General features: G+C 55.4%; 1 protein-coding gene across 2 annotated transcripts in view; it reads left to right on the top strand.

Annotated features, from left to right (window-relative positions):
- Positions 1–12,946, top strand: part of PTPN11 (protein tyrosine phosphatase non-receptor type 11) — a 229,606-nt gene that overhangs the window by 6,001 nt on the left and 210,659 nt on the right. For both annotated transcript variants that reach the window (XM_063315871.1, XM_063315870.1), the window contains exons 3-14: positions 3,217–3,411; positions 4,298–4,490; positions 5,351–5,467; positions 5,936–6,049; positions 6,382–6,478; positions 7,180–7,259; positions 8,056–8,214; positions 10,450–10,581; positions 10,921–11,075; positions 11,178–11,245; positions 11,666–11,817; positions 12,257–12,369. In XM_063315871.1, the coding sequence (XP_063171941.1) occupies positions 3,217–3,411; positions 4,298–4,490; positions 5,351–5,467; positions 5,936–6,049; positions 6,382–6,478; positions 7,180–7,259; positions 8,056–8,214; positions 10,450–10,581; positions 10,921–11,075; positions 11,178–11,245; positions 11,666–11,817; positions 12,257–12,369 (1,575 nt within the window). The remainder of the gene's footprint in view (positions 1–3,216; positions 3,412–4,297; positions 4,491–5,350; positions 5,468–5,935; positions 6,050–6,381; positions 6,479–7,179; positions 7,260–8,055; positions 8,215–10,449; positions 10,582–10,920; positions 11,076–11,177; positions 11,246–11,665; positions 11,818–12,256; positions 12,370–12,946) is intronic.

The raw sequence follows: 12,946 nt of genomic DNA on the forward strand, positions 1-12,946 counted from the left end.
GTCGGTCCCATCCGCACAACAGCTAGCCAAACTCTTCCTCATCCACGTGTACAGGCTACACGGATGTCCCGCACGTGTGGTGACCGACAGGGGCACACAGTTCACCTCCAAATTCTGGCGGGCCTTCCTAAAGCTGACGGGGACCCAACAGGCCCTATCTACGGCCTGGCACCCCCAGACGGACGGAGCCACAGAGGTTCTTAATGCCACCTTAGAGCAATTCATACGCTCATATACTAACTATCACCAAGACGACTGGGCTGAACTGCTCCCGTTCGCCGAAGTCGCATACAACAACGCCGTCCACACGAGCACGGGGAAAACTCCGTTCGAAGTAGTCTCGGGGCGCGACTTCGTCCCCATACCGGAGCTACCTCAACCCCCGGAACCCCAGGTGGACGCTAGCGACTGGGGACGGAAGATCGCGGAATCATGGCCAATAATCACGGCGGCGCTGAAGGATGCACAGGCAGCCTACAAAGAGCAGGCCGACAAGCACCGGCGCCAACAACCGACGTTCCAAGCGGGGGATATGGCCTACCTATCCACCAAGTTCCTAAAGTCAACCCAACCCTCGAAAAAACTGGGGCCTAAGTACATCGGGCCGTTCCGAGTCACCCAAATAGTGAACCCGGTAGCAATACGCTTGGACCTGCCACACAACCTACGGAGACTCCACCCGGTGTTCCACACCAGCCTCCTGAAACCGGCAACCACCTCTCGATGGCACCCAAGCACGCCACAGCCCTCACCGGTGATGATCGACGGGCAACACCACTTCGAGATAAGGGACATACTCGACTCCCGCAAGCAACGAGGAACTCTACACTATCTGGTCAGGTGGAAACACTTCCCCCACCCGGAATGGGTGGCGGCGCACAACGTTAACGCGCCTGACCTAACCAGAGCATTTCACCGGGCATACCCCGACAAGCCACAACCAAGGTCAGCAAGCCGTCCCCTGCAAACCCCCCCCCGCAGGCCCCCCCCGCCTCCCGTGCCCCAAGGGAAAGGGCCCCCCCAAGCCCGCGACTTGGGTGGACCTCCCCCCCCCGGGACTCACTCCCCCCGCCCCGGGCCCACGAGGTGGTGACAAGCGTTCGCCAGCACCCTCCCCCCGCCCCCCGGCCGCGGGGGAGTGGCAAGTCAACAGGGCAACCTGGGGGCAACGCCCAGGAGATATAACAAAGGCGACGCACTTTAAATGAAAAAAAAGAAGGGCCCTACCTGGAGCTGATAAGCACCCGACCAGCCACGCCTCTCTCCTCGCCGAACTGAGCCAAACAAACAGGGTGTGGCTGGAGCATGCGCACGCCAGGACGTGACCCGGGCATGCGCACCATGGACACACCCTGGGAAGGCACGTGGTAGAGGGAGGAGCAAAGGGAGGGGCGACAACTACTCCGGCGGGAATTTCAAAAAAAAAAAAAAAAAAAGTGCCGTTTGACAGCTCCACCGAGAAAAAGGAAAAAACCAGAAAACCGGGGGGGAGCACTATTCGGACAGGGGGCAGTATGTCATGAGTGCCGTTGAGCTGAAGTCATCAGCGCAATGGCACACATGACAATAGCAAGGAAACAGGAGAAGGGGCTCAAGATAAGTAGCCATCAACTCACAACGACTAACGGCCAACAAACAATAACTAAATGGATCACGGAGCACACCCGAGCCATCAGCGCCAATACAACGGGGATCGCCCAGCTGACAGCAATCACCGGATGAATAGAAAACCCGATGATGGGCGATCCCGGAACGCCAGCGGGGCCTCACAACCCCTCACCCACCGGCAGGGCAACGTATTGGACAAAGGGGGGTGACGTGACCGCGAGTGAGGGGGCGCTGACCGGCGCGGGGTATTTAAACCCCGCACCGGCGCGCTCCTGTCACTCTCAGCTTTTTTCTTCCGACGCTGTAACTGCGCTGTGAATAAACCAGAGCCTGATCCATCGAACCAGTGTCTGAGTATTATTCAGAGGCAGGCAGCGCATGACAGTACCTTTGTTTAAATTATTTTCAAAAAATTCTTTTAATTTCTTTTTACAATCCTCCACTATTGCTTCTTTCTGTAACATTTCATTTAATCTCCATCTAAAAGAACTGGATTTCCTTTTATAAACCAAACTCACAGGATTATGATCCAAAAAACTATTAGGTAATATCTCTATTAAAGCTTTCCCTTTTTTTTTCTGTTTTGTCTTCCTGTACCCTTAATACTTTCATATCAAATGGCACTCCGTAGTTACAGTCAGCATTGCAGTCTGGCTCGCGTTACCTTATCTTTTGTTTTGTAAAATCCACCAATTGTCTGCCCTCTTTAATAACAAAAAAATTCCCTTGAAGATGTAGTTCATTTGTCTATTTTAATTCCAATTTACTCAAAAGAATGTTCACCCCAAAAATAATATTTCAAAGCAACCGTCCCCTTTATCTGTTTTAAACTTTCTTAGTCCTTGTTAAGCTTTTTGCCAAAAGTTTTTAAATCTTTAAAACCCTTTCCTTTTTTCCTTCTAAGTCCAGGAAGAATTTGACTCATCCAGTGGAATTAACTTACCCTGCCGCTAAGAAAGTCCCTCGTTAGCTGTAAATTATTTACATCCAAAAGTGTTTAAGGAAGTGAGGCTTGTGCAAACTTTGTGTCCATATAGGCTGCATCACGGTTGTGAGCTTGATTGAAATCCCTTGACTCCCAGCCACTCAACTCACGAGTCAACCGCAAAAACCTCAGTTCCTGCAGTCTTCTCGTGAGGAGCAGCTGTCCAGAGTGCAAGTGGGTGATCTCACAATCTCTCCTTTATCTGGAAAGACAGCACTGGCCAGAATTTGCTGTCTGGCCGCTGATCGCTGCCTCAATGCCATCCTCACTCCTTCAGGGACGTCTAGTCCGCCATAGATCTTCACCCAGAAGTCCCTGTCTTTGAATTCTCAAGTAACGTAGAGTACGTGGATTAACCGGCTAAACCTCCTTTCCTGGGAGGCTGCCGTACAGCCGGTGCAAGCGGTAAGAGAATAGCATCCATACTTGCAGGCTGTTCCTAGCTAGTATCCTTCCCTCCTTCCCTCCGGATCCAAGAATGTTAAGTAGGGAGGTGTGCTTGGAGAATTGGATTGAACTCTGCTCTCTGTCCCCAGAAAGGTACTAGCCAAAGACGATTTTCTGTTCATTGGCATCGCTTTCTTTTCCCTTCTCTCTTCCCTGTTACTTTCTGGAATGGCCAGGCGAAATGGCGCGGTCACTCACATCAAGATCCAGAATACCGGCGACTACTATGACCTCTACGGAGGGGAGAAGTTTGCCACCTTGGCAGAGCTGGTCCAGTATTACATGGAGCATCACGGGCAGCTCAAGGAGAAGAACGGTGACGTGATCGAGTTGAAGTACCCGCTCAATTGTGCTGATCCCACTTCTGAAAGGTGAGCCGGACAGGAGCATCGGGCACAGGGAGTCCAGCTTGGCTTGGGCGAGGTCCGTCTTGGGAGGAGTGGCGTGGAGGCAGGCAGCCAGGTGGGCGCGTCAAGCCTGCTGGAACTCAGCTTTGGGGGGCCAGCTGAGGTTTTATAGGCTGTTGGTGTCACCTGACTCCCAGGACCGGACGGCCGCAGTTACCTCCCAGTGGCCTTTGGCAGTGGTGGTGCTGCAGAGCAGCAGCTCTTACCTGTTTGGATGCAAGCTGGCTTAAGATGACAGACTTTTGAAAGTACAGATGGTCCTTGCTTAACAACCACAGTTGGGACCGGAATTTCGGTTGCTAAGCAAAGTGGTCATTAAGCGAATCTGACCCAATGTCACGACCTTTTTGTGGCAGTCATTAAGCAAATCACCGTGGGCGCTAAGCAAACCATGTGATTGTTAAGCGAATCATGCAGTTCCCCATTGATTTTGCTTGCCAGAAGCTGGCTGGGAAGGTCAAAAGCGGTGATCACGTGACCACGGGATGCTGCGACGGTCGTAAATGCGAACCAGTCGCCAAGCACCCAAATTGTGATCATGCAACTGCAGGGATGCTGTGACGGTCGTAAGTGTGAGGACTGGTCGCAAATTGATTTTCAGCACAGTCATAAGTCTGAACCGTTACTAAACAAATGGTTGTTAAGCGAGGACTACCTATAAATCTTTCACTCTCTCAGCACCTTCTGCCATAAGAGCGAAGGAAGTTTTTCCATTTCAAGGCAGCCTCTAGAAACCTTCCAAGGGCAACTCTGATTCTTGGAATCTCCCTCTCTCGGTTTGCGTGCCAGTTGGGGAGGGCAGGGGAAGGTGGCGAGGAGGGCCCTGACTCCTCCTGCTGCCTTCCCAAAGGTGGTTCCACGGTCATCTTTCGGGAAAGGAAGCGGAAAAGCTGCTAACGGAGAAGGGGAAGCATGGGAGCTTTCTGGTCCGTGAGAGCCAAAGCCACCCCGGAGACTTTGTGCTTTCCGTCCGGACTGGGGACGACAAAGGCGAGAGCCACGATGGGAAGTCCAAAGTCACGCACGTCATGATCCGGTGCCAGGTAGCCGTGGGGGACGGAGACGAAGTAAGGTCAGGTGCCTGGTGGGGAGACTTCCGAAGCCCTTGTGGTGGGCACTTGGGCACGGAAACTGTGGGCTCTTTATGGCTTGTCATTTCTGCAGTCTTGGTTAAGAGGCAGCATGTTGAAGGCCACGGCCTTGAACAGACAAATTACAGACACTGGTTTACAGTCCCCTTCGTTGGATAAAAAGCCACCTGATTAATCAGCCAGCAGGCACAAGCTTTTGCTTATGGGAACAGCAGGCTGCAAGGACTGTCTGGGGCCTCTGCAGCATGTGGGAAAAGAGGGAGGGAGGAATGAACGAATGAACGAATGAGTGCCCCAGCTAAATCGCCATCGTACCTCCACCATCTCAAAATAAGTGGGCTTCTTTTGGCTGGGACTGTGCTCCTAATCACTGCCATGGTCAAGTAGCTTCACTCAGTCAAAGAGTGGATTATGGAGCTTATGGAGGTTTTGGCTGAAGTTTTTTCACTAAGCGATCGTGCTTGAGCAAAGCTAAACAGGAAAGCTAGTAGCGGCTGGCCTGCTTCGGAGAGCTGACTGATAGGAAGGGCTGTAGTGTCAGATTAGCTCGTAACAGATGCAAGCCCTTTTTCCCCTCTTTTTAAATGAAATCTTTATTTTCTAATAAGAACTTGGAAGAAAAGACCAGGAGTACATTTTCTGTGTGTGGAAGACTCACGTTTACACAAGAGATTTGCCCTTGTGGATCTGAGCATCTGTGATCCTGTTTGGTAGATCTTAGGATCCTTGGGGAAAACCTCTGAAGTAGCTCTGGAAAGCCTGGAATCCTCCCCCCCGCCCAATGTAACTAACCAGCCTGCCTTCCTCCGAAGGATATGAAGTACGATGTTGGCGGAGGGGAGAAGTTTGACTCCCTGACAGACCTCGTTGAGCATTACAAGAAGAACCCCATGGTGGAGACTCTGGGGACGGTGCTTCAGCTGAAGCAGGTGAGAACGGCCTGTGGGAGCTGACGCTTGTTCCCCCAGCACAAGCACCAGGTTTAACCGATTGCCGGCTGCATCTCTGGAAACGGCTGTGACGTGTGGGCGCTCGCGTCCGCTGGCTTTCAGGGAGGAATTTTCCCTGCGTCTCCCTTTCCACCCCAGCCTTGCTGCTGCGGACAGCTGGAGGTTCATCACCACCTGCCATCTGCTGAGCCAGACCGGGGGCAGTAGCCTCTCTCTCCCGCAACTGGCGGGGGAGACGTTGCTTCCTGCAAGCGGGATTTTTCCCGGCCTTCCCAGAAGGGCTACAGCTTGAAGTTGTCGCTTTGAGGGAGCCACGCATAGCCCTTAGATCCAAGGCCGGCTTCCAGCTGGCCCATGGTCGGATTCGCCCTCGGCTGAGGAGCTGCCCAGCTGCTCCTTCCGGGGCGGGGTGGCCTAGCTGATCCCTCTCCCTCTCTCCCCGCCCAGCCTCTCAACACTACCCGCATCAACGCAGCTGAGATTGAGAGCCGAGTGCGAGAGCTGAGCAAGTTGGCCGAAACGACCGACAAAGTGAAGCAAGGCTTTTGGGAAGAATTCGAGGTACTTCCTGGAGGGGATCGGTTCCGCCCTGCTTGCTTGTCCTCAGTGGGATCTGTGATCGTGAATGTCCCTTTGGGGACGGGGGAAGAGCAGCTGCCACCCTTCGTGTTATGCTGGGAGAGCAACACCAGGGGGAGGCTCAGTGCCACCTGGCCGGGCCGCAAAGGCAGGGATGGACAGCGTAACCCAGGCTGTGAGGGGCTGCTGGGTCGGGGAAGGCTGTTCTGAGAACACTTTCTGCCTGTTTTGTCCTGCTTGAGCTACTCCAGTAGCGGAGGGGGTCAAAAGACGGCTCTTGGGCATTTGCCCAAAACCCTGCCTTGTTTTGCTAGACCCTCCAGCAGCAGGAATGTAAGCTTCTCTACAGCCGGAAAGAAGGGCAACGGCAGGAGAATAAGAACAAGAACCGATACAAAAACATTTTGCCCTGTGAGTATGGGTCTCTTTCCTGCTTGTAACCCAGAGGCTGGGGGGGACACCAACAAGGAGACAGAGCTGTCTTCTTTTGTAATTTGGGGTGGGCAGCAGGGGAGCAGCGGGAAGTTTCCACTGTTCCTCCCGTTTAAAGGCTTAATATCATTTTTCTCAGTTTTTACGCAAATAATGGTGGGCGGGGGGGTCCTGCCTCTGCAGCTGTGTTGCTGGCATTGAGCAGGAAGTCCCTCGATCTTAGGGGCGACTGGGTCAGGGGGGGAAGGAGGGGCCAGGGAGCTATCTACAGCCTGCTGCTTGCACACCCCTTTCCAAACAGTCAGAATGTTGCTGGAGGCTTTCTTTCCTGCAGCTGACTTCTCCCTTATCGACATCGAGTTCTTGGCATCTGCTGTGAGGCAGTCTCGGGCCCCAGGAGGGGCCTGATGTGCTTGAGATCCCCAGGAGCTGTGGATATTCTCAGCACAGACCCAAATGAGCGAGGGGTGCAGGGAATCAATCACCGCACTTGCAGGAATTTACAGGCTCAGTTTGTGGCATCTGCAGCTGAAGCATCTCTGCTGCCTGGGCTGGAAAGGACTCTTAATTCCTGAAATCCTCCCGGCGACTGTCTGAATTGCTGCTGACAAGCCTGAGTTTGGAATTGCTGGTTGATGGCAGTCCCGTCGCTAGGAGTGTGTCTTTCTCTTGCATTCTAGTTGACCACACCAGGGTCGTCCTTCATGATGGTGATCCGAACGAGCCGGTTTCTGATTACATCAATGCCAACATCATCATGGTGAGATGCCTGCTCTCTCTTCGCCGCCAGTCTCCTGCCGAGGAAGTTCAGGCGGCAAGGGCCCCTTTCTTCTCTGGTGGGACTGGATGACATCAGGCTGAATTCCCCCAAACAGAAAAGGAGGGGCTCAGCCTGCCTCCGAACAGTACCGCGTCTAGGAGGAGAAGGGGGGCTGCAGACCTTCTTCTCCCCCATCCCTCCTTTTCCAAAACCGGGCCAAGGTTTAAATCTGTCTTGGGGGACAGATGCTGAGCCTAGCGTTCTCTCCGTTGTGCACGTTTTCTGGGGGAAGAAGTGATTTTCTTTTGGAAAAAAGACAAACTTTTGCCAACGGGCTCCCCTTCTTGAACGGTGCTTGGTTAAGGGGCGCGGGGGGAGGAAGGGATCCGCCCTCTTTCCTCAGGGTCAGGGCCTGTTGGCTCTCAAGGTGAAGATTTGGAACATCCCCCCCCTCCCATGCAGGAAACAATGCTGGATTGCAAGAGCCCAAGGTCTGGCTTAGGATGGCCAGGAGAGGAGGGGGCAGATGTGTATATCTGCAGCCTGTCTTCTCCAGTGGAGATGCTGGGAGGGTCTTCCAAAGCACGGCCCTCGGGGGGCTTTATTTTGCCCTGGCCCAGGGACCTTCTGCAAGAGGACTTGCCCCAGTGGCAGCTTTCTCAGGTGACCCAGGAAGGAGCTTCGGACCTCGAACACCCCCGAGCTTTTCCTCTGACGGGGAAGCGGATCTCGGTCTCCGGAGCATCCCTTGGTGCCCTCTAATGGCGTAGTGACTACGGCTCTCCTTGGTTTACAGCCAGAATTTGAAACCAAGTGCAACAACGCCAAGGCCAAGAAAAGCTACATTGCCACCCAAGGGTGCTTGCAGAACACTGTGAACGACTTCTGGCGGATGGTGTTTCAGGAGAACTCCCGCGTGATCGTCATGACCACAAAAGAAGTGGAAAGGGGGAAGGTAAGGTCGGGGGAGCTCCGCCGTGCTGCCGGGACCGGGGAGGAAATGCCATTTCAGGAAGGGGAGGTGACAGCAGTGTGGCTGTCTCCCTCTGGCTCCCTGCTGAGATCTCCCCCCTCAGCTTTTTTAAATCAAGCACAGCGACCGAAGAGGCAGCCTAACAGCTTTTGATGGAGTGGCTCCAGGGAGGGGCATAGACTGAGCAGTGTTTCTCAACTGAACCCGTGGCTGGCTGGGGAATTCTGGGGGTTGAAGTCCACGCATCTTAAAAGGGCTCAGGTTGAGAAACACTGGACTGGAGGGTGGAATGAAGCAGCCGGAGTGGAGAGCTCCAACCGATCCGCTCCCCTGGAAGCTCATGGGTGCCTTTGGGCTGGGTGCTCTCTGCCCGGCCAGCCCACAGGGTGAGGGGGGGTGCTGCACGCAGCGCCTTGAGCGTCCCAGAAAAGCTGGATGGAAATCGAGTGAATGAATAAGGAGGCTGGCCTCGTTCGTGGAATGCCCAGGGGGTGTGGGAGAGGCCATTGCCATTGTATATCTCTGTCCCTGGAGCTGCATCTGAGGATCGTGGGGTGAGGAATTCCCTTGCAGCTTCCTGTCTTAAAGCCCATTTTGCTGACTTGATGGCGGACGCCCCCCAGTCCTGTTTTCCTCAGCTCGAGCCTTTCCTCATTGTTTCCGTTGAGGGAGGGAGATCTCTGACCTGCCAGGCACTGCTGAGCCTCTGTTTCCCTCCCCTCCCTCTCAGCTTGTTTGGCTTGGGCTGTGGGGCTCGGCACCACCCGGAGGGCAGCAGGGGGCCCTGCTGGTCTCGCTTCTCTTGCCTTGCCGCCGCCCAGGCGATGGCATCCTGACCCTCCTGTTGTGCGTGAGCTCTGGGCGTATCAGCCAACCCCTTCCCGTGCTACTGCGCAGCTTTGAAAATGTTCCTTTTGCGGTGAAAAGCAGACCAGCGGCAGCGCCACCTTCTGTGAACGCCTGACCTCCCTCCTTGCCGCTTCCATTCCTCTGCCTGCTGCTTACCCACTCCTCTCTCCATTGCTGCTGCACCCTCGCCCGGCTCCTTCCCAAAGATTTCCTCTTATGGGCGCTCTCTGTTTGGGAGGCCCTACGGTGAAAGGGCGCACGGCCTCCCATGGGACGGGGTGGCCGGTAGAGCAGTTCCTGGTTTCCGAGGATCCCAGGCTTGCTGGCCTTGTTCCTCCTGGAGGCACCGCCCTCCTTCTGCCCTCCCCAGGGAAAGTCACGAACCTTGATAGTGGCAGCGCTCGGTGGGGGTGGCTGACAGGGTGCTTGGGGTCTGATCCCCCCGCGGTGAGTCATCTGTGTTTTGTCAGCCAGTCCGTGGACCATCTGTTCCTGCTAAATCTCTCTGGGCTGCATTCCAGTAAACGCTCCTCTCGATGCCTGGCTGAGGAGAAGTAGCTGGAGAGCCGTGTGCTTTTCCCACCCCGCCCTCCCCCGTTGCAGACCTCTTGGGCTTGCCTTTGTGTTGGTTAAACACCCTGGGAAGTGAGGGGGTGGCTTTGGTGGGGCAGAGGGGGAGGGCTCCCCAAATGGAATTTGCAGAATGGGCAGAGGCCATGGCGGGGTGGCAAGGAGGGAGCAAGCCCATTGATTGGCAGAGGAAGCAGGAACCAGCTTCATCCAGGAAGAAGAATTTTGGCTAAGGAGGTAGTCTTCTGGCGAGGAGAAGAGCAGGAGCTGGTCCGGAGCAGATTGGCCCCCGAAGGTGGTGCGAGGTTGCGGGGTAGTTCCAACCCGATGTCCTCTGGGGAAGGTGGACCGGTCATTTCTAGGACTGGCTGGATAGATGAGGCAGGTGTGGTGCTTGGGAGCTGCTCCAAGACCTGGATTTCAGTCCCCAGCCGGCCACGACGGCTGCAGCTTGATGATGTGTGGCGGTGGAGGATGGGCACAGGCACCCCCTCTTGTTTCATTTGTGGAGAAACAGAGAGATTGAAGGGCCTTTTTTGGTGAAAGCAGCCCCACCCCACTCTCGGAAACATGCTCTGGTGCCTAGTGGCACGGCACGCCATTAAGATCTCAACTAACATTGCTGTCTCTGTTTGCAACGCTTGTGCCCTGTCTTGTAAAGGTCGCTTACCTAGCTGTGCATCTGGTAGCAGCGTTGAGACTGTCCTTTCCGGATCGCCCTTGGTCCCAGTTTGTCACGTGAATTAGACCTGAGCTCTGATACACCCGCTCTCTCCCGCCCCCCCTCCGGTCTTCCAGAGCAAATGTGTGAAGTATTGGCCGGAGGAGCACGCCCTGAAGGAATATGGCGTGATGCGTGTCCGGAACGTCAAAGAGAGTGCGGCTCACGACTACACACTACGAGAACTCAAGCTCTCCAAAGTTGGGCAGGTACGGTTCTGAAATTACCGAGTGAGCGATGGGTGAGCCTCTTGGCCGAACGGCGGATGCGGGCGATCTGACACGTCAGCAGTGCTCATAGGGTTCTGGAGAAGGAGCTGGGATGGGGGGCGGAAGAAGGACTTGGAAGACCTTGTGTCGTCCTCCGCTGCTCTTTTCCCAAAGGCGCTGCGGGTTTTGTGACGGAGCTGTGTGTCTTCCCTCCTTTTCGCTTGGTTCGTGAGGGTGTGCAGCCCTGTTCCGGAGGGCGAAGGCGGCCTTCCTTGGTGGTTCCGCAGCTCCTCCACTGGTCTGAGGGCCTCATCAAAGCCTCTTTGGGATCTCTTCCAGGGCAACACCGAGCGAACGGTGTGGCAGTATCACTTCCGGGCTTGGCCCGACCACGGGGTCCCCAGCGATCCTGGTGGCGTCCTGGACTTTCTAGAGGAGGTTCACCACAAGCAGGAGAGCATTGCGGATGCTGGCCCAGTGGTGGTCCATTGCAGGTACCAGTAGAGGCTGCGAAAGCATCACGGTGGCGGGCGAGGCGGTTCAACCCGGGAAGGAGGAACAAAGCCAACGACGTGTTCTTTCCTCCTGCTCCGCAGTGCTGGAATCGGTCGGACTGGAACGTTCATTGTGATCGACATCCTCATTGACATCATCCGAGAGAAAGGTGAGTCCCGATGGATTAAGGTCTCCAAGATGGAGAAGACCATGGCTTGTTATTTGGGGGTGAGCACGGACGTCTACCACCATGATTCCAGCTGGCTGGGTCTGGTGGGAGTCGAAATCGCGCAAGGTGGGGAGGAGCGCAGGGGTTCTGGGCCTGGCACGCATGTGGCACTGAGCCAGAATTGTTTCTTTGAGCTTAGGGCATGGAGGGAGCCCAGCCGTGGTGTTTTCTGAACCCTGGCTTATGGGATAAGATGGGGCGCAACGGGCATAATGGCTCATTCCGGAAATCACGATCAAAACCAGTCCCCGTTGTTCAAGAGCTTACGTAGCTGTGCATTCCTCCTGACTGCCCTCAGAGGGGGGCCTCCCTCGCGGCGTCTGGCTGAGCCCATGTCCCCTTCTCTGTTCTCCCCTCCAGGGGTGGACTGTGACATTGACGTGCCGAAGACCATCCAGATGGTGAGGTCCCAGCGGTCAGGGATGGTGCAGACAGAGGCCCAGTACCGGTTTATCTACATGGCAGTGCAGCACTACATCGAGACGCTGCAGCGCCGGATCGAGGAGGAGCAGGTACCCTTGCCTGCCCAGCCCCAAAGGCGGCACCTTTGACTGCGGGGTTGAAGCCCGGGAGAGCCGGAGGCGCTTCGACCGAGGAGAACCGCTGGTCAGAGGAAGAGTCCCCCGGGTGTGTTTGCTGCCTGGTCTCCTGGTGGCCCATGACAGCCCCGTGCTCTGTCGCTGAAGCATGGGGCAGGGAAGGGGACTGACCACGGTCTAACTTGGGATAAGCCAAGTTCACCCATCTGAATAAGCCTTTGTCCGGCTGTGGCAGCTGGGCTTCTCCGTCTCGGGAACCCTGAACCAAACGAGCCTGGCTTAGCCCAATGGTCAGTGGGGGAGAGACAAGTGAGTGAGGCAGAGGGTTGCTCTTTGGGGAGGAACGAAAGCATTCAGCTGGCTGGAAGGGATGTGGAGGTGACTCTCCCTTGCCTTCCCTCCCTCCCTCCAGAAGAGTAAGCGGAAAGGGCACGAGTACACCAACATTAAATACTCCTTAGCGGATCAGGCCGGCGGAGACCAGAGTCCTCTTCCACCGTGTACCCCCACTCCAGCCTGTCCTGAGTGAGTAGCTCGCCACCGATCCCGTCTCTAAATGTAATCTGCCGAATTGCTCAGGATTCCGCCGTGCCTTGTGTTTTGCCCCCAAAGGAAGTGGGCACTGGAGGGGGAATGGGGGGGGATGCCCCCTGGATTCCAGACCTGCCCTAAGGAACAGGCACGTTTAATTCTTAATTCAAAGCTGCCGCAAACCCCTGGCAATGCTTCCGAGATGCTGGTGCCCCGTTAGCCTTGTGCTGCATGGTGGGATTGCTGCCCCGTGTCTGCAACTTCGGGGGGCTTAGCTTGCCCCCTCTGCACTGACACGAGGATGCAGCATGTAGCTGGCTTTCAGAGGAGCCTGCCCGTGGCCCCTCTGCCTGGCGCCCTGCTCTGGGCCTGTTTCCTTCCAGCCCAGAGGCCCAGCCAATAAAGCAGCATTTCACCCAGAGTACAGGCGGTAGCTTCATTGGCTTGTTTTTGCTCCCATTAGCAACTATTTAGCTGGTTGCGATTCAGGTCGGCCTTCCTGCTCCTTCCGAGGCCAAACTTAGTGTACAGGGGAAGGAAAATGACCTTGGTGGGGATCTGCAAGATCCGT

This window comes from Candoia aspera, chromosome 15 (genome assembly GCF_035149785.1).
Source record: "Candoia aspera isolate rCanAsp1 chromosome 15, rCanAsp1.hap2, whole genome shotgun sequence".
Taxonomy (NCBI): domain Eukaryota; kingdom Metazoa; phylum Chordata; class Lepidosauria; order Squamata; family Boidae; genus Candoia; species Candoia aspera.